The 20,232-nt window shown below is 41.1% G+C and overlaps 1 protein-coding gene across 1 annotated transcript in view; it reads left to right on the top strand.

Moving 5' to 3' along the window:
• The first annotated feature begins 1,813 nt into the window (after positions 1-1,813).
• The window catches only part of col18a1a (collagen type XVIII alpha 1 chain a), a 66,494-nt gene continuing 48,075 nt past the window's right edge, over positions 1,814-20,232 (top strand). The window contains exons 1-4 of the mRNA XM_039817583.1: positions 1,814-2,289; positions 12,188-12,729; positions 15,602-15,685; positions 17,797-17,868. Of these exons, the coding sequence (XP_039673517.1) occupies positions 1,920-2,289; positions 12,188-12,729; positions 15,602-15,685; positions 17,797-17,868 (1,068 nt within the window). The 5' untranslated portion in view covers positions 1,814-1,919. The remainder of the gene's footprint in view (positions 2,290-12,187; positions 12,730-15,601; positions 15,686-17,796; positions 17,869-20,232) is intronic.

The raw sequence follows: 20,232 nt of genomic DNA, 5'->3' as shown, positions 1-20,232 counted from the left end.
CTTGAAAATGAGAGAATGTTTCCCACAGAAAGTTGTCATTCTTCTTTCTTTTTTTTTTTTTTCTCAAGCAACTGCTAGAATTAAATTGTCCATTTTTGACAGTTTTAGAGTGAACAATTGCTTGGTTAAGAGTGTTAACTCCTTCCTGCCTAGAGGGTCAACTAATCTACATTCACGCTAATCATGCTGTAACTAGCCTCTTAGAATTTGCCACTGAACTGAGGATAGAAAGCCTTAGATTTTCTATTCTTTGGGTTCTTTATACATTATTTGGCAAATACACTTTTTTCTTTTTTGTTCCTTGAAGGAACAAATGTTCTTGTAAATAAAAGTCAGACACCAGACAATCACAAGTCCCTTAGTCATATTTGGCCAAAAGGAAGCTGCATTTCATATGACTACACACAATATTTTCTTTCATTGAAATTTTCATCAGGCCAGAAAGTGCAAAATAGCTCAACCTTGTGATAAATACGTGCACTATAACGGAGTTTTTTTCTTGAAATAGGTGGCAGTTAACTAGTCTTTGCAGTTTTGTTCACTGTATACATGACATGTTGATGAAGGCTGCATTCATTCATTATGTGCCCACTTTTTAGGCTTTTCATTTTGAACTTGTAAATAATTTCCATCTTACTTTTTTTATAGCTTTGGTGTTTACCCTCCCCCTTTGCTAGACCAAACAAACATAATCTTGCAGACAGGGGTCAGGTGGATCATCACTGACCCCAGACCATGACAGAGCTAGAGGATAAAGTTGTCAAGCTCGCGTTAAGACATTCATGCATCTCAACATAAGCGTCTGTAACCTTTTTATAGGGATGGTTGCATGCTGTGCAGAAATGACCAGAGTTTCGTTCTACAGCAACTGAGGTTACAGGCACAGAATGCTTGCCTTTATTTTAAAGCCTGGTACTATTAGAGAGACACTTGCACCAACCTCATGTTCCTTTTATCACTAATCTCCCATTAGCAGATGTTGAGGGTCTCTGTCAACTGATCACATAGGCAGTATGAGAAACCAGTCTAAACAAGAAAGTGAGGTCTGGATTACTGTGTAACCACAGAGCACTAAAAAAGGGGGTTTTAACTGGATTGAACAATAAAGGTGTAGGCAAGGACGAGCGGAATTTGGTACTGTCTTGATCTAAATGTAAGACAACTTTATTTCAAACTTTCACTGATTCCAGTGGATTGAATTTCCCTTTGCTGATTTTGAATTAGATATATTTTACCATTATCCCATAAAATAATACAATTACTGCAATAAGATTTTGTTGTTCGATATTTAAACATGTTAACATATCACAACGGCAACTTTGCGAGATAATTGGTTGCATAATTGCAATTGAGTCAGACGAATTTAAACCACTAGAGGGAATTTAGCACAGCTCCTTACATTTCAAACATTCACCACAAAATAGCATTCACTTTTCTTAGTTGAGTTTGGCAAATCACAACCTTTGCTCCCACTGTAGTTTCACGCAGTTTAAAGTTTTTTTTTTAAAGCCATCGTTGTAGTTTTCCAATTATCATGCTTTAACAAAGAGAACAAGTCAAGGGGAACAAATTGCCTTTCTCTGTAAAACACTGAAAGCATCGGTATTGCGCACTGAAAGGCAAAGCTGGCGTAATTCTAAAGTATCAGTCAGCAGGAGAGATCGCTTTTCACTGCTGTGACAAAAGGAGAAGGAGGAGGAAGGAGGAGTTAGGAGAGGAAATATTGCCAGGGCAGCCAATACGGAGCACATCTCCTCCTGCTCTCCCCCCTCTTCTCTTTTGAATGGGGCACTCCTCTTCACTTTTCCTCTTGGCCTAGTGGAGTGTGTGTGGAGTCAGAGCTGGAAAGTGTGTGTGAGGAGTGTAGTGGCACTGTGGACATGTCACAGTTCACTCTGGGAGCCTGATAAAGCGAGTGGATGTGTTCAAGACCTGATATTATGCCCAAGATGAGGACCCAGTTTGGAGTTTTGTTTTTGTTCACCCTGTGCGTGGTCTACTCTGATGCTTGGTTCTGGGCCTGGACTGGTACTACAACTTTGCCCCCGACAGTGGACAATGAGGGGTCTGGCAGTCCAGCAGGTAGTGGAGAACCACCATCAGAGAATATTGCAAGGGTTGGAGCGGAGATCATTGATGAGGAACATGGGATGCAAAAGGTTGTGCAGACTTGGGATGAGACCACTGAGGGACCTCGACTGACCACTCTAATACCTACAACACAACCAGAGAACAAACGTGCATCAGAAAAGGGAACAACAGGGATTTCATCACGCATACTTAAATCTGGTAATGGTACATCTTCTCTTTTGGGTATGGCTTCTGGAGGATCTGATCATTTAAGTTTTACAGGAGATGTTTCAGGACTTGGATCTGGGCTTGAGTCTGAATTGGCTTCAGGCTCTGGGTCAGGTTTTTGGTCTGGTTCTGGAATCACATCTGAATCTGAATTTGCAACAGGATCTGAAACTAGCTGGGGATCTGGCTTTGAAACACAGGGGTTTTCTGAGGAAAATCAACAAGTAGTAATGACCACTGATCATAGGGGTATAGATAGTGGAGGCAGTGTAGCTTCCCATACAAATGAGCTGAAATTGAACTTTCAAAAGAGTAACCGAACAGATGAGGGCCATAATCTTGGTAGCACAAAATCAGAGCAAAATTTAGATTTATCTGGCGACAATCCCAATAACCCAAGAGGAAACAGAAAACTTATCAGTAGCTCTAATTGGAGTGCTAATGACTTAAATTTGACAAAGTATTCTCATGAAAACTCTACCCCAGAAGATTTACTAACCCCAAGGGTAGGCAACAACTTGGTAGAGACTACCCAGGACAACCAGCTAGTGGATGCTTCTCAGTTACCAGCTGGTGAATTAACAGCTAACCAGGACTCAGTTAACCAAGTGTCACAGACTACACAAGTTTCATTTGTTAGCCAGGCACCTTCTACAACCCAAACACCCAGAACTAATAGCCAAAAAACGTTAACTACCCAAGCACAAACGGCTAGCAAGAGACCAGACACTACCTTAAAACCCATTGCTGCCCAACCTCAAGTACCCAGTCAAGCATCAGTGACTAGCCAGAAAGTGGTGACCAGCCAAATTGATCACATCTTAGATGCCACTCAGACATCAGTAAGTGAGGCTAGCCAAGTAACCTTAATTAGCCCGACAGCTGTAGGTAGGCTGGCACCAGCTGAGAGCCACACAGAAGTAGCTAAATCAGCACTAATCGCAGAATCCCCTCAATGCTTGTTGCTAGATACTGCTCTCCCTTTCTGCTCCTCCATGGTTGGGGAAAGGTTTGTTGTGCCCAATTACCTCAACCAAACCACTGTGGAGGAAGTCCAGGTACTCCTAAATGAATGGGCATGGCTGTTGAAGTCACCTTGCCACCATAGTTTGGAGTGGTTTTTCTGCCTTCTCTTGGTACCAAAGTGTGGCTCTCCGGTGACGCTGCCGGTGTTGCCTTGCCGGAGTTTCTGCGAAGTCTTGCGGGACAGTTGCTGGACACTCCTGAATGAGGGACGCCTCCCTTTGGAGTGCCACACTCTACCAGACGAGGAGGATGATGGGTATACGTGCTTGTCAGTTAGTAACCAGAAAGGTAATAACTGGTTCAAATGAATCCTAGTTTTGGGATTCATTTTGAACCAGTTTTCAGTATCCCTACTCCCCAGTTTGTCTGGTGTTTCCTCCCACTACCCAATACCCGATACCCACCCAAATAATTGACATTTATCCCTGATGGCGCAGTCAAAAACATTAACAATATCTTGATTCCCATGCGCAGCAACATAATTTAGAAGAAAAATAAGCATGCTTCAAGTTTGTCAGTCCTGTTGTTAAAAGGTAATAAGTTCTGGCTACAGCCTAACAAGCATGGGGCCATCCCTCCTTACAGTGCTGCATGTATGTGTTTCCCTTGTCCTTTGGACCGCATGTGACTTACTACTTGAAGGTCATTAACACACACACACACACACACACACACACAATTGAGGTGTATTTCCTCTAAGTTATTCATTCAAAGGGTAATATTTTGCTAATACAGACATACTATATCTATCCTGCAATGCAATCATAGCATCAACAGACATACAGTCTATAGTGTTAGGCAAGCCTCAAGCAGGCCTGCCACAAAAAATAAAATGTGAACTGAAAGAACCTCCGTTTTCAAATTTAACTACATAGTTCTTAAATGCAGATTGTAGTAACATTAGAAAACTCAACTAACACTACAACACATTTTCTGTTTCCACAGATAATTATTTATAAGGAATAAAGTACTAATCAATCATCTAAGTATTTTTTTTTTCTGCCTTGGGCATGTTTTTATTAGCCTTAATACATCTGAAATTGCATAAGACAGAGGCACGTCTTCTGTAAACGACTTATGCATGAAACACTAGATAATTTGGCATGTAGAATTGCATGTCTCATTTGACAGCAAGTGACTTGCAGACAGCCTGATGTGCATTTGTCTTTTCAGGAATGGACAGATTAGGTTGTCATGCATGGGAAGTGTTCATGCTTGCATCAATGGTTTTCAGTGGGATGTCACGACGTTGACAACTGTGCTAGGCAAAAGTATTTATCACAGCTGGAAAGTTGCTGTACTCAGGTACAACATTTTTAACCAGTGAATGTATTTAGATTCAGTATGGCATGTCAAATATCAAAACACTCTTTGAAATGTGTCTTTCAAAGCAGTCTTAGAGCTGAGGGGTTACATTTCAGTAAGGTTCTTGAAATTCCAGCAAATTAGTAGTAATATGGTAATTTATGGTTAAATTGGTTGATGATATAACCCTAAACCTTTATGGGACCAGTGTGCATTTGAGTATTTTCTCCAGGGCTAACAAGTACAATGCATACCCCTGGTAAAAAAAAAAAAAAATACAATGGAGAAAACAACTCAGATGTTAAGTGAGTGTGGATTCATCCTGTATTCTTAGTTCTGTATCAAAGAGTCTAATATGAGAAAATCTGTTTCTGCCTCAAATTAGGAACGTCTTGAACTGCTTTTACTGGGCTACTGTCGTGCCTTCCACTTTAACTTTGTATCACTGGGAGTTGCTGTGTCTTTTTACAGCGTCATTATCTTTCTGACAGCTTGCTTAATTGACAGACAGGAGTGGACAAGATTTCTCTGGTTTCAGGACTAAGTGATGCATCTGGGTCCAAATAGATGTGCATGTGTTTAAATTGTCTACCTTTCTGTGTGTTGGTGGGGTGCAAGGCAGTGCTGTGGTTTTCTACATCGGGGGGGTTAGGGTAAGGTTTTATATGTTGTCTTGCTGTAAATGCCACAAACGTCTAGTGGTAGCTTTTCTGGTTCTTACTGCATAGCTTTACACTTCCATTGTTTGATGAAAGTGTAAAGTAAGGTGTTCCAAATTTGTGTTTGGGAAAGCAAAAAAAAACAAAAAACGATATATATATGGCTTCTACACACAGCAGCCCTGACATTGCTATTTGCAACCTAAGGCAATTTATAGGCTCTCGAGAAGCTGGTTCACCACTAACATGAGCGTGTTGGTTGTCACCTGTTAAAGTAGCCTCAAGGTATCACTGGAGTGCTTTCAGTCACTCTAAATCATTCATGGACAGACAGAAAACCAGCACAGTTACGACCATCTGGTACCACTCATTCAAACACAGCGATCTTAAAAATCTACTAATGGACACGGTTTGTTGGAGTGAGGCTCAATAGACTTGATGTAAGAAATAACTTTACTATTGACTTACTTCTGTCCCTGTGAGGTGTCTTTGGCCCCACATTCCGAAGATGTTAACAAAATGCCTCATGATGTGCCTACGTCAATATCATACTGGTAAATGTTTAAAAGTAGTTAACATGTTGGTGGGCTTTGGTTTAAAACAAAATGAGGTCAAACATGAATAGCCAAGATAATGTGTTACCAAGCTCTGTAAATGTGTGCCCTGCAGCCCAAAATGCCTTTGCCAGTTTATTAGGCCAAAAACTTTATCTAGGGTTTTTTTTTCTACTGCATCCACCTCCTAAATTCACTGATCAGAACCCCTACTATGCAGTGTCTGGGAAGCTTCAGACACTTTTTAATATCTGCAGCTCTCTTTGCTTGATGTGTGGGAGGAGGGCACTCATATTCTCCTTAATACCACCCCACTCCTACATCATTTAACTATGACCTGTCATACAAGAATGTCTCATGATATACTTACATCTTTTTGAGTTGGTATTTCAGATGGAATAAAAGTTGAGGGCTGTCGGCATGGGGCAAGAAACCCAATGAAACAGTTTACACACAAAAATATGGCCTATAGATGTGTGTATGTGGGAGATCACTGTGGGAAGATTGCAGAGATATCATTGTGTGCATGGAAACATTGTATGAAATCTGTCAGATGTTATCCTTTTACCATGGGGGGGCTACCACCCCTGTGGTAAGTCAGGATTGTTAGGGCACAATAGCCCTTTTAATGATGTTTTTCCATGGTTACCAGTTTCCTGCTTGAAAGATGAGCAGTCATTCATATCAGGGTCTAGAGGTCAACCTCAATTTATTTTGGTTAGTTCTTGACGGTAAAACTATATCCTGTATGAGGGCCTCCATTACTCTCAGTCAGTCACTAAGCTCAGGCTGTTTTAATTGAAACTAAAGTGATCCATGTCCCTGGCCACCTCTGTGGTGGTCTAAAAACATGAAAAGGATGCTGCTCTTTTGGTGGTATCGGTGTAGTTTTTGTTTTGTAGCTTGTTACACCCTTTTGGTGGTCTGACACTGACTTGTAGCACCATAGTTCCATTGAGCCGAGACTGATATTGTATCTCATGACAGGAAGGCCCAAAGCTGGCTCCAGTTCTTTGGCGTGCTGCTTGCCAGGGAATCGTTTTTGAGTTGGCTCTCAGGAGGGTTCCAATTATGGGCACAGTGTAGTCTGACTTCCTTGCTGCCAGAAACTCATTGCCCCCTCTGGTTTGTGTTGTACCGGTACAAAATGAGAAGTGATGAGGCAGTGTTGCAAAACACAGTACTGAACAGGGATGTCTCGAGCTGGATAATGGCCCAATTTTGACCGTAAAAGTGTTTTAACAGATTCTAAAGGAGAGTGGTGCTGCCTCAGCACTATGAATGAGCTCTAAACCTATTTAGAATTTCAGCTCTTCCTCTGTGAATATCATACATACGTTTTTTATTCCAGAGTTCCCAAAAGACATATTTATGAAGCTAGCAGTATGTGGCAGAGGGTTTGTTTACTCCCTGCATGTTGCCTCAAAAGTTGGTTGCTTACAGGTAGAGAACTTAAACAGTATCATATTACGCCTTCCCCACAGAGTAAAGTACCCAGCTTGTGGTAGGCCCATCTTCCTTTTTGTGGTTTGAGAATTACAGCTCAGTCTTCAGGGCAAGCAAACATGAAATTTCCTTCCTGAACTGTGATGTGGTTTTCGGTTTAATATCTTTTCCAAGCATTCTGCATCATCAGGTTGAAGATACCATTTGCCAAGAGGTTCAGAGAATATGCTTTGGAGAAAGAAAGGGCAATTTATTCATGGTTTTTATATGTACCATTTTACATTTAAAACATCCTGTGTTTTTTTTTTTTTTCCATTTATTTTTCAATTTAGTGACATATTAGATCATACGCCATGTAGTGGAACCTGATTTTGGTAATAGAACTATTAGATAGTAGTTACATACAGTATATATTTTTATGTTATAGTCTAGGGCGGAATTTCCACTTTTCAAAATCCACTTTCAAATTAATTTGATATTTTATTTATAAGTCTCAGTGATCAGCTCCTATTTTAAACAATAAAGAAAGTAAAGGACATCTTTTTTTCTTATAAATAGTTAAGTACTATTCTTTCTGGAAGAATTTATCATTGATTGACAATCAACTGAATTATTTCCTGGATTTTGTATCACAATAGTTCCTAAATGTATGTAGTAATGCAGGAAATGGGATTCAAATTGAAAACATTTTTGTCAGAGGACCCCAGCCCAGGCCCATTTTGTGTCTCTCCCCCTCCCCATATGTAAATTCCAGTAATCATGGTACCATATCTCCTTCCACAAGGGCTGCTGTGTGTATAAGTGCACCATCCGTGTGTATCAATGAGCTTACGTTCTCTTCAGCAACAACATGGGCATTTAAAGGTAAAATGTATTTGTCAAAATAAAATAAATCGCAGTATTTTTTGCCTGATAAAATGGATCCCACCAAGTACTTGACATTGATATAGCATTACAATGACTCCCTTTAGTCCTCTAAGCAGCCAGACCTACATTAAAAATAACTAAGATCAAACAGGGATCAAATAAGCAGAAAGTAAACACAGTCACCATATCGTGTGACCAAAGTTAATTTACTTCACTTTTAAATCAATTGGCGAACAAGCACAACATGTATAGTTTATGCTGCAAATGCATAAACATTGTAGACATTTTTTTTTTTTTTTTTTTTACAATAATGGAAAGTAATTTATACGTCTCCAGAGGTGAACTCTGACACTCCAAACACAGGTCAGGCCACTGACCAGCTTTTTTTGCAGAGTGAGGGGAAGAGATCATTGGCCTTGTCAGCAGGCCTCAAGGGATGTTTTAAATGGTGATGGAGTGTAGTCAGTGAAGTTGCAACGTTTTCTGGGACTGTCCAGATGTTTCAATGTTTTCCAATGGATTATAAAGGATCCTGTATTTCCCAAAGCTGTGTATACAGCCTCACACTGTGTATACAGCTTTATCAACGGGGTATCACAAACTCTGGTACCCCGTCCTGGAATGTAAGAGTAAAAAAAGCGGTGCATTTCTGGTCAGTAAGCCGCCTTCTTGACAAGACAAACTAGCACCATAAACCCAGCACGGCTCCATTCATCAGCAGTCCTTTTCTATGCCCGATTGGCCTTGAAGCTGTCATTGGTTAACAAAAGCTGAAAAACCTGAATTGAGATTGCACTTAACATGCCAATAGTGAACCCAACTTTTTTTTTATCTCTGAAAAGGAATGACTGGCTGGCATTTTGCTGACAATGCAGGCACATTAAACAGGCTTCAGCAAAAGCATTCCTTTGCGAGCCTAAAGCAGGTTAAACCTTTTCATCTGCTTTAGATCCGCTCACGTAATTGTCTTTATTTACACTTCCAAGCCTTCTTCTTTTTTTTTCATTACTGGCTTCTGGCACAACTGCATCAGGATCCTTTTTTAGATTTGTAGTTAAGAGTGATCATTTTTGCATTTAGTGTTTGTACATCATCTGGTTCACATGGATGTTTCTTCATCTTTTTAGTAAATTCTGAACATCCAGTCCAAAAAAAGCGCACATCTGATCTGTGTGAGTGATGACTAATAGGTGGGATGTTTCCCTAATGAGGGGTTTGGGAAGCTTGGAACGTCTGTGCGAGGTGAGGTCTTGCTGTTCATTTGGCAAATGCATAAGATGATCAGACGTTTAATTTCTAGGAGAAAGAGATGGTCATACATGCAGCATGTACTCTTATGTACTTTGCTGAGAGGGACAACCAGAATCTGTTTGAGAGATCTCACATTCCAATTTTTTTACAGACCTTGAAGTTTAATTTGCATACAGATCTGATATTTTTCATGACCAGTTGCTAATTTACAGTCCACATGTTTCTTGCACATCATTAAAGAAAGTGAATTGCAGGCATTTTTTAGTATAAATGTTGTCATTCAGAGAAAAAAGAGATATATGATAAACGCTCAGTTATGGAGTGTTTCTGCTTTATAAATAGCCCTCATATCAACGTCAGCACCCGTAGCAGGAAAGTTCTAAAATTAAAATGGCGTGCGTTACCGCGTAATGAATTTTACCACTGGATCACTACAAAAGCGTTGCCTTTTTCAACCCTACTCTGGCAGAGATTGTGCACAAAAGAGGGAGCTAGGTTCAGACATGTGAGCACAGGCCCACTGAAGAGACCCTCGAGGTTTCTCATTCTGACTCTATCAGGCTTAACATCTGGTTGGCCTGCTGCAGTTGACTTTGTTGTTAACTGCCATTCATGCAGCAGTCAAGGACTCATCGTCTACCTGAGGGGCTCTGAACCTGGGACTCTGTGTGTCTGTCTGTCATTTCATGGTTAACGTTTTCCAATTTAGGTTGAAAAAAAAAGTCTTTTATGCTAAAGGCCAGGTTTCAGGATTTTAAAAATTCAGAAAGGTTTATCAAGGTTTTACCAAGTGACATGTAAGATGCTTTATTGTCATTGCACGTTAAACACAACAAAATTTGGTTTGGCAGCAATCCTCTTAGCTTAACTTATACATATACAAACATGCAATATATTGACCAACATATATAAATATTAGAGTATATACAGTATACATATAGAAATGTAAAGAGTTATATACTGTATAAAAATTATACTAAGTATATTTTAAATTACTGATTCAATATTTACATACAGAACAAAACTGAGTGTATCTAACAAGTTGATAACAAGTGAGTCTATGCCTAGGCGCAGCTACACTGTAAGCTAACATGCTCACAATGAAAATGATGATGCCTAATTTTGTGTCAAATTATTGATTTCTGTAGTCAGTAGCTGTGTAGTAAGCAGGATAATGTTGAGCGAGCGGGTCATTATTTCAAATTAAACCCCTTCAGGGTGATTACAAGACCTACCCCAATTTGCAATAATGACCTGCCTGCTGCTATACATATACATACTGCATATCCCTTACTCACATACGCATCCTTTATATGATCTAAACATGCTTTTCCAGATATGGTTTATATTTTTGACAGGTCTTAATACTATAACTGCTCCATACATATCGATGACATGTACATATTCAAATTTGAAACCAGTTATCTGAGGAATCTTTTCAGAAATGTCTATCTTATTGGTGCGGAGGGGAACTACATAATTAACACTGGAAAGTAGTTTTTTTGCTGTCCTGTTATAGTTTGACTGGGTTCTCCATTAGCTCTGTCAGTTGTCGGACAGCGCGCAGAAAAATTGAGGCCAGTGTTTATGGTTGTGCAGCAGAAAGCAGGACCCCGGGTTCAGCTAAACACCTCGTGTGTTTAAGCTCTCAACAAAGCCAACGGCAGACCCCGCTGATCTCCAGCACTGGGCCCAGTGGGGAGGCTTTGAACCGGGCAATATTAGTCACCAGGTGGTAAACCAAAGCATTTCTTCAAAGCGCCAGAAACGGCATCAAGTGTTCTCCCAAAACAGTGATTTTCCTTTTAACGTGAGGAAACATTATTTCTGATCAAAGCAAAAAGGTTTGATGCTAGTAAAACATCACCATGATGTGAGTCAACACACATCGCTCTTTGTGTTTCTTTTATTTTCCTAAACGCCTCCAATTATTATGCAGTGACCTCACCAGAGTCACCCACGGTAATGGAAGAGTGAGCGAAGATATGCAGGAGGCCCAGCTGTGGGACATTTAGCAGATGTCACACAAGTCGGAAGAGCTTTTTGCTTTTTAGTGTCTTCAGGAATGGGATTCGTAGATATCAATCTGTACCCTGTTCTGCACACAGGTCTGTTGATGCAATTGTCTGCCATAGAGTTTTGCAGACAACACACCTAGAAGCTATATCTATCCTGACACCTGCGTCTCAAGTCACATCTTCATGCACTGTATGTATCTTCTACGCCTTCAGAGCTCCCTTCGGATTAGGAAGTGCAGGTTTGGCGTTCGCTGGTCTCGTCTTTGGAATACAGGCCTTGCAATGTCTGCTAAAGTCATCTGCTTTCCTTAGTCTCATATGGCCTATCCATTTACCTTTTTATGGGGCATGCCGACCCTTTCCATATTTCAATCTAGAAGTTACAACACTGTTAGTTTGTTTGTGGTCCCCTGAGCAGAGTTGCTTTGCCAATGCTTCTCAAACAAAGCTTGTTTGGAGGCAGTTGTGATAACTGTCCATCTACATTTTATGAAATGGGTCAATGTTACTTCAGTTTTGAACAGGAATAATCTTTGACCAATTATGCTGTTGATTATTTTAGTTCTAGCACAACAAAGACTCATACTACAGTCCTATGCAAGTTACAGCAGTTGTTTCTGCACCCATCAGGCACATTCACCCCCAAACCCCTCCCCAGCAGCCTGGTCTAACATTATACCCTGCCATGCAGCCCTCCTTTCTAACTTCCAATATATTTCAATGTGTATTGTAGCCTTACATTTGTTTTCTCTCCTCCATCTAGAACAGAGTGGAGTCTCCCTGCTACAGCTGATTGGGGATCCTCCTCCTAATACGATCAGCCAGGTTTTCGGGCCCGACAACAGCCCTGGCTATGTCTTTGGCCCCAATGCCAACACAGGCCAGCTGGCCCTCGCCCACCTGCCCAGCCCCTTCTACCGAGATTTTGCCCTCATCTTCAATCTGAAACCCACCTCTGACAGGGGCGGCGTCATCTTCTCCGTCACCGACTCCGCACAGCAGATCATGTACGTGGGCGTTAAACTGTCGGCCGTGCAGGGCAGCAAGCAGAACGTCATCCTGTACTACACGGAGCCCGACTCCCAGCAGTCGTACGAGGCGGCCAGCTTCCGTGTGCCCTCCATGAGGGATACCTGGACCCGTTTTGCCATCGCTGTGAGGGACGACAAGGTGATGTTCTATCTCAACTGTGACACAGACCCTCAGGTGATGCGCCTCGAGAGGTCCCCGGACGAGATGGAGCTGGAGGCCGGCGCTGGGATCTTTGTCGGCCAAGCTGGAGGAGCCGATCCTGAGAAGTTTCTGGTGCGTACGCAGGCTTCGTCTGTTTTCAACAAAACAATATTCAGAAATGAAATCCAGAAATGAAATTATTTAAAAGCTGTATGACATTTAAATGTATACTGTATTTATTTTAAAAACTTTCATAGTAGATAGAGTTATTTGCAGGACTTCATTTTTGTTTTTTGTAGGAAGACTGCACATCTCACATCCCCAAACAATTTAGAGCCAACATAAACTGCGAAGAGACAGGAATCCTGCTGCTGCTGCCTGAAGCACAGTGAAGTGTTTTGTCTTTCCATAGTCAATCATGTGAAACATCTTGGCCGAATAACTCAAATGATTTGATTGCTCATAATTGGCCTACTCTGCACCCCAACACAAATGCCCAACCCTAACCCTAACCCACCATCTTTATGAGAGTAGTCTGCAAATAATGGGAAGACCTCACAGTTGGGATGTAATTACCATGAGTCATTTGACCATTGTAAATCCCAGCAGTTGACTGCAACAACTGTTGACCTTAGCTGTTAGGGTTAAAGTCATTTACCCGCTGGCTACCTGCACGGAGAACACATGCAACTGCAGGCGTGTTGTTCATGCATTCTGCCACTGACTCTATCGCTTTAGTGATTTTACAATCGGTCAAACAGTCACTATTGACTGATGGTTTTATGTCCTTATAATTCACTTAGACTACATTCAGACTGCAGGCAAAAGTGGCCCAAATGTGATATTTTTTCTTTTTTTTTCTTTCAAGTGACCAGGTCAGACTACTTCAGAAGTAGTGTGAACACTCAAATCTGATCTTTTTCAAATCAGATTTAGACCACTTCCATATGTGGCTCTGAATCAGAACCAGGTCAGATTTGTTTTCTTCTTTTTTTTTTTTTCTCAATGTGGCCGCAGTGTGAACAACCAAGGCAGATTTGAAGCGACTTTTACGTCAATCTATATCGACATTTGTCATAATTATGCGCCGGCGGGAGTCAGCCCCAGACACAGACAGTAAAATTGAAAACTTGGAGAACAGTGATGGAGCAAGTCAATGGAGGGAGAGTGAGGTGTTAGACCTAATTAGTGTATGCTCATTAATGTTACGGCTGCCATTACACAAACATTTTGAAATAAAAGCGAAAATGCTTACTTCCTCCATAACCTCCCTACCTTTAGTGCAACAGCGTGCTGCGTCTGATGTCATTGGTATTGTTCTTTTGCGCATGCGGGTCAGTTCGAAACCACAGTTTACACAGGAATCTGATATAGGCCACATTTTAAAAGGTCATGTGAACAGCCAAACAAAAAATCTGATCGGAGCAAAAAATCTTAATTAAGCATTAAGACTTGCGGTGTGAACATAGCCTTAGAATCAGATCAGAATCAGATATAAAAGATGGATCATTACATCATTTTTTATAAAGTGACACCTGAAAATACAACACAGGTTCCATGTTGAGGAGATATCGTTAATTCATGCATTTATTTTTTATCTTAGAAAATAAGATATTTAATAGACTTTTAATGGCTTAGATGGAAGTTACTCAGTCACTTTTAATAGACTACTGGCTTTTATTGGCCCTGAAGCCATAAAGGCAGAGGCACTTTGGAATAACTTTACAGGTGAGCCAAAAAAGGAGGATATTCCCTCCATCCACTGCTAAAAAGTTTATTTAAATAACAATGATTATATTGTTATATAATTAAGAAAAAAAAGATATGTACACTACTTAATATGTCAAAATTCCAAACAAGTACTTTCCATGTGGCTGCAAGCCCTTGTTTGCCCAGCTGAAACAGCTGTTGCACTTGTTAAAATCTTTTTTTGTATTGCCATGTTTGAAGGCAGCTGCTTATTTAGTTGTAAACCACTTTGCAACTCTGCTGCACAGTTCCAGTTTTCTTTTTTTTTTTTTTTTACACAAGCCCATGTAAGTAGTGTGTAGTCAGATGTTTTGTCAGAATTTGGAAAAAGCAACCTAACCCTGTTTCTTCTTTCAGGAAATGTTGGCCATGTGCTATTTGTTGACCCGAGCATGACCCCGAGCTAGAGGTCTTGCGATTTTAATTTCTCTAATCAAATCAAGACTTGCCGATCTTCTTCAGCCTTTAAATATTTACATTATGTATTTATAAAATGGACATTCCATTCTGAAGCAGGATTTGTTTTAGTGGATGTCCCTTTTTCTTCATCATCCATCACTAGCAAAAACATGCTGCAATGACAGTTTAGTCCTTCTCATGCATGGCATCTGCGATTTATTGTGAAGATCTAAAGCAATTTGTTCGAAAAAAATACCATGACACATCGACTAAACACTGTAAAAAGCCTGTCTAGAGACAGGGTTTCAACGTCAAAGAGCCTTTGCTGTTTATCTTCAAAGTTCTCTTAAAAAATCCATTTGACTTTTTTCTCAGGACATGAATTTGTGCTGGAGAGTCAACTTCAAATAACTCTGCAGCAGCAGAGAAACCACCTCTTCATTCAGAGCTAATGGCCCTTTGATGGGCACAGTCAGATAGCATTCATGCTACAGTATCTGTGCAAGTATCCTGTGCTGGAACATGTATCAGATTGTTTGTGTGAGGCAGAGATAATGGCACTTCACAGGAACAGGCTAAAACTGGAGACATCAATAGCTTCTCTGATTTGGCGGAAAGGGGGAATTCCCTCAAAAATATGACCAAAGTTCAAAGATAAGCATCCATATTTCTATGTCGAAAGTAAGGCGAGCGCGTGTGTGTGTGTGTGTGTGTGTGTGTGTGTGTGTGTGTGTGTGTGTGTGTGTGTGTGTGTGTGTGTGTGTGTGTGTGTGTGTGAGAGTGTGAAAACAAGTGCTGTTCTGACATTATGATATGTATGATTAACATCAAAACACATGTCTTTATTTTGCAACAGGGGGTGATGGGTGAGCTGAGGGTGGTGGGAGACCCCCGTGCTGCTGAGAGGCACTGTGAAGAGGATGAAGATGACTCGGATGTGGTAAATGACATAAAAACATTTTCTCTCATTACATACTGTGTGAAAATACAAACAAGCATGTAAGCTAGGCAGCCAAACAGGGTTCTGTTAGGATAAAAATGACAGTCTGATCTTAGATTTTTCCTATCCTGATATTATACTGGGACTAACCAGCTCTCATCTCCATGTCTTCCACATGGATCGTAAACTGGCGATTTCTTTTTTTTGCCTTTTGGGACATGCAGCTTTCGCCTCAGGATTTTCAGCCATCATGTGCATAGTTAGATTATCATTTTAAAAGGAGTCAGCTGGAAACACTAAAAAAAAGTAATCCGAAAACAAGGTTCTTCAACCAACTCATGGAGCTAACATTAACCTAATATGCTAACTAGCTGCCGCTGATCAAAGCAACGGTTCTATTCAGTTGGCAGACGGTGGCCGGCAGGGAACCGTCACACGTGCGAGAAATTACCATTGGGGAATATTCACCTCCCATCCAATTTAGAGTTGCAACTAACGGTTACTTCCAACAAACCAACCAAACAACAATTCAAACGGACCACAAACCAGCAAACTGATTTCTGTGTGTGTGTCACATCCTGCACTGCCCATTTTCAGCGCGGACATCGCCGGCGTTGGCAGTCACTCGCCTGCATTGGCGCATGACCCTTCCCTTGGTCTACCTCTGTCTGAAATCAGGAGCCTGTCATCTCAAATATGACTAAGAATGTTGCCGGTGGATCTGCCACTGCATTTGGGAAATGCCCTGTACAAGTACTGACATTTTACTGGACTTTGTTGATTTATTCCATCCATAAATCCATTGTTACATCCAGGGTTCAAAATTAACTTTTTCATCCACCAACCAAATAGCTAGTGAATGTTCCAATTTTAATATCCACTCAATAGACTACCATTGTTTTTTTTGGGCTGGTGGGTGAAGCTAATCTACCAGCCAATTGCATATTTTACCAGCATTTGGCTGGTGGATGGTGCTAATTTTGAACATTGTTTACATTACTTAATATCAATAATTCAATTTTATTTATAGTGTCTAATCAGGACACTTTACAGATAGAGTAGGTCTAGACCACACTATAATTTACAAAGATCCAACAATTCCCCCCAAGAGCAACTATTGGTGCAACACAGGCAGAAACCTTGGAGAGAAGCAGGCTGTTACTGGGCGGCCATCTCCCGCTGCCGGTTAGGACACAGAGACTCTGATACAGATATGCAGGTATATACAATACAAGAGATATACAATAGTAAATCTCTAACCGATAAGTGTGTGAGAGCCACGACTGACCCTGACCACCCACACTCACACACAAACACAGGTGCCTCACTGCAGCCCACCACCCAGCATCCTCTGCTGCTGTTGCCTTCACAGCTGCTCTGCTCGCTCAGACCACCAAAACCTCCTCCTTACTGACAGAAGAAGGCCCAAGTTTCGAACGCCTGTGCTCGCCAGATCTTTAGATGTTGTGTTGATTAGTTGAGAGAATCCCATTGCAAGTGGAAATGACAGGTTTTGGATTTCAGGATGTGTCTTTTATCTCAAATGCTAACCTCACACACAGCTGTTTCCCCATAGAGGACACGTTCAAGATATTGAGTTACCAAGGGGAGTATTTTACACCTACTTATTGTATTCTACATTGTCTGATACAAGAAATATACAGACATTTGACTTAATGACATAGGCCACTGATCATTTCAAGAGAGTTTAATATTATATAGCACCTTAATTGAACCGGGTAAAAGGCTCATTGAAATTAAAATATCTGTATAAAGAGGGACCTGGCCAAGAAGGTGGCATAAAACCACAATTACAGCAATAAAGACTAAACAGACAACTCAAATAGGCCAATAATACTGTCACACCGAGCACAAATAACAGAGGTTTAGAGTTAAAATATATATTAATATTTAAAAAATGCTAACACTAAATTGCTAAATTCCTTTTATAGCCGTCTTGGATTGTACCAATAATTTAACTAGAGTGCATGAACATGACACACATGGTGCCAGGATTCTCACAGTTTAAGGAACATTTTCAGATATTACAGGTTTGTAATAAGTGCCCTCAAGAAAAATGAAAATGTAAAATGTCTGCTTGGTCTCCTAAGGCTTCAGGTGAAGGAAGTGGCTATGAGGAAACCAGCCCCCCAAAACCAGCTGTGGAGAAGCATAGATGGACGGTATGGAACAGCCTTTTATTTATTATTGAGCTCTTTTACTTTACTTACTACAAAGGTCTGACAATAGTCACAAACTGTTGTTAACGTGGCTTTATTTTGTTTCATTAAGAACTGGGCTCCTTGCAGTTATTTTGCTGCCCTTCTTTTCCTTGCTACATACAGTACAGTATATTGAAACATTCTGGGTTGGTCTACCATTTTCTCACTGGGAAGCTGATGTAAAATTGTAAACCGAGATGTAAGAAAGAAAGGAGAAGAATGAACGAGCTTTGTTTTGAGGACTCAAACAGCTGATGAAGCCAGGCATGTATACCTGGCCGGCGAAGATTATTAACAGCAGGCCGTGCTTCTGCAAACCCAGAGTCATCCCAGTGTTAGATATAGCCCTGAGGTCTCAAGTTACTCGCCATAAGTGAGGGAACACTCATCCCTCAGCTGAGATTAAAAACTGCTGAGTTGATGTCTGGAAATTGAGCTGCTTCTGTCTTATAGATTTGGAGACAAAGACTTTTTACATAGAGAGTTTCCTTTCGTCAGACTAGAATGGTAATGACCTGGGCCTTTCTAAAGTTTAGGAGTTCATAAAATGCTTCTGATATGTTATTGCTATTTTATTTGCTTATAGTTGTCCAAATAGAAAGTAAGGTCAGCAAGAAGAATGTTAAGGTTTTAAAGGGTAATTTGAGATTTTTCAGCCCTATTTTTAAGTTACCCTATAGGTTTATTCAGCATAAACTGCTTAAAGCTGCAGTAGGTAAGATTGTGAAGATCCAGGACTTTGCCAACAAATTTGAACATCGACAACTTCTCAGTCCCTCCCCCCTTTCTGCTGCAGCCCAAACCGTCTCCTAAGCCCCTCCCCCACAACGGAGTTTGACAGAACTGCCGGCATGTCAGACAGACAACATTTTCAATAACTAAACACTAACACAATGTTTACTCACCAACTGTAAAACGATGCTAACTAGCAGGCTAGCGTTAGCCATTTCAGCATCATATCAGACCGACCACTGTGCTAACGTTACTATCATCCTCACCAACGTAGCTTTGTGGACTTTTGACTACTAATAACCAAGTGAAAGATAAATCATTTATGGTAATTATGTTACCGGTCGAGAAGAAATGTGGCTACGTCTGCATCGTTCTTCAGATCTTTAAAATCCCAGAGCTCACGCCACCTCTGAAAAGCCGCTCCAATATTCACCGGAGTTTAGGGAAACTTTTCTGCAGCTCGTGCGCGGGGAGGGGGGAGGGGAGAACGCTCTATATGCGTGTGCCTGAGCAGTGATTGACAGGCAGATAGACCACCCCTGTGGCCTTGATTGGAGAAAATCAACCGGGAGCGGTGGAATTTTGCCAATCGCACTATAGGCTGTAGGAGGTGCCAGAGGAGCTGGATTTTTTTTATATTACATAATTCATGTAGTTCTACTGGAACATAGGGTCAGTTTCAGCAAATATGACAGAAAGTTAGTTTTATAAGACTTACCTACTGCATCTTTAAACAGCAGGGTATTTACCCGGTGTGAGGTGTGTGATCTGGATAGCTGTAGATGTATCACCTGGATGAAGGCCTAATGTTAGAAGACTGATAGACGGACACCTCTTAGCCACCATGCACATGTGCACTATTCTGTTGACTCACACTGTCATGCTTATGTTCTTATTCCCACACCATTATTTTTACAGTTCGATAAATCACTGCGTGCACTTGTATCTTTTGGTGTCTTCCTTCATCTCTCCTTTTTTCACTCTCACTATCTCCCCCCTTGGTCATTCTGTCTTACTCTCTCTGCATTCCGTCTCTCCCACACTCACACACAATCAGATTCCACAGACACCCACTCACACCCTCCCTCTCTCTCTCCCACACTCAAAGATAGCCACGCACGCTGAAACGGAGCACAGCTCTCCACCCTGCACTCCAACTCACAATTACAGTGGAGTAGAAAAACCAGATGTCAATTTGGACTTGATCTGATCCTCCCCTCCCCCGCCTCTCAAGGCTTTGTTATTCTGACTGGTTTCTCAATCAACTGTGTACAGGGAGGTGGAAAAGAAAGATTGAGGAGAGGAGACGGGGAGGGCAGGGTCAGGCACTTGAAGTCGGAAGTCTCTTTATCATTACTGCCATATCCTCGGCAACTTTTATTAGGGGCTTTTCCATCTGTTCAGTAGGTATTTATCATGTTGAATGTGATGTAAAAGACAACAGCTGGCATCTAATGCCTACCTGCCCGTGTTTTTCCATCTGATGTCTGTTCACAGGTAAAACCTACACTCTGCACAATTGTCCAACCAGTGCAATTAGGGCAAGTCTGGGCAGAGACGAGTTAGACAGGGAGAGTTGTACAAGTGAAACTT

This window comes from Perca fluviatilis, chromosome 12 (genome assembly GCF_010015445.1).
Source record: "Perca fluviatilis chromosome 12, GENO_Pfluv_1.0, whole genome shotgun sequence".
Lineage (NCBI taxonomy): Eukaryota > Metazoa > Chordata > Actinopteri > Perciformes > Percidae > Perca > Perca fluviatilis.
Note: the sequence above shows the minus strand (reverse complement) of the source record. Positions and strands in the feature narration are given on the sequence as shown.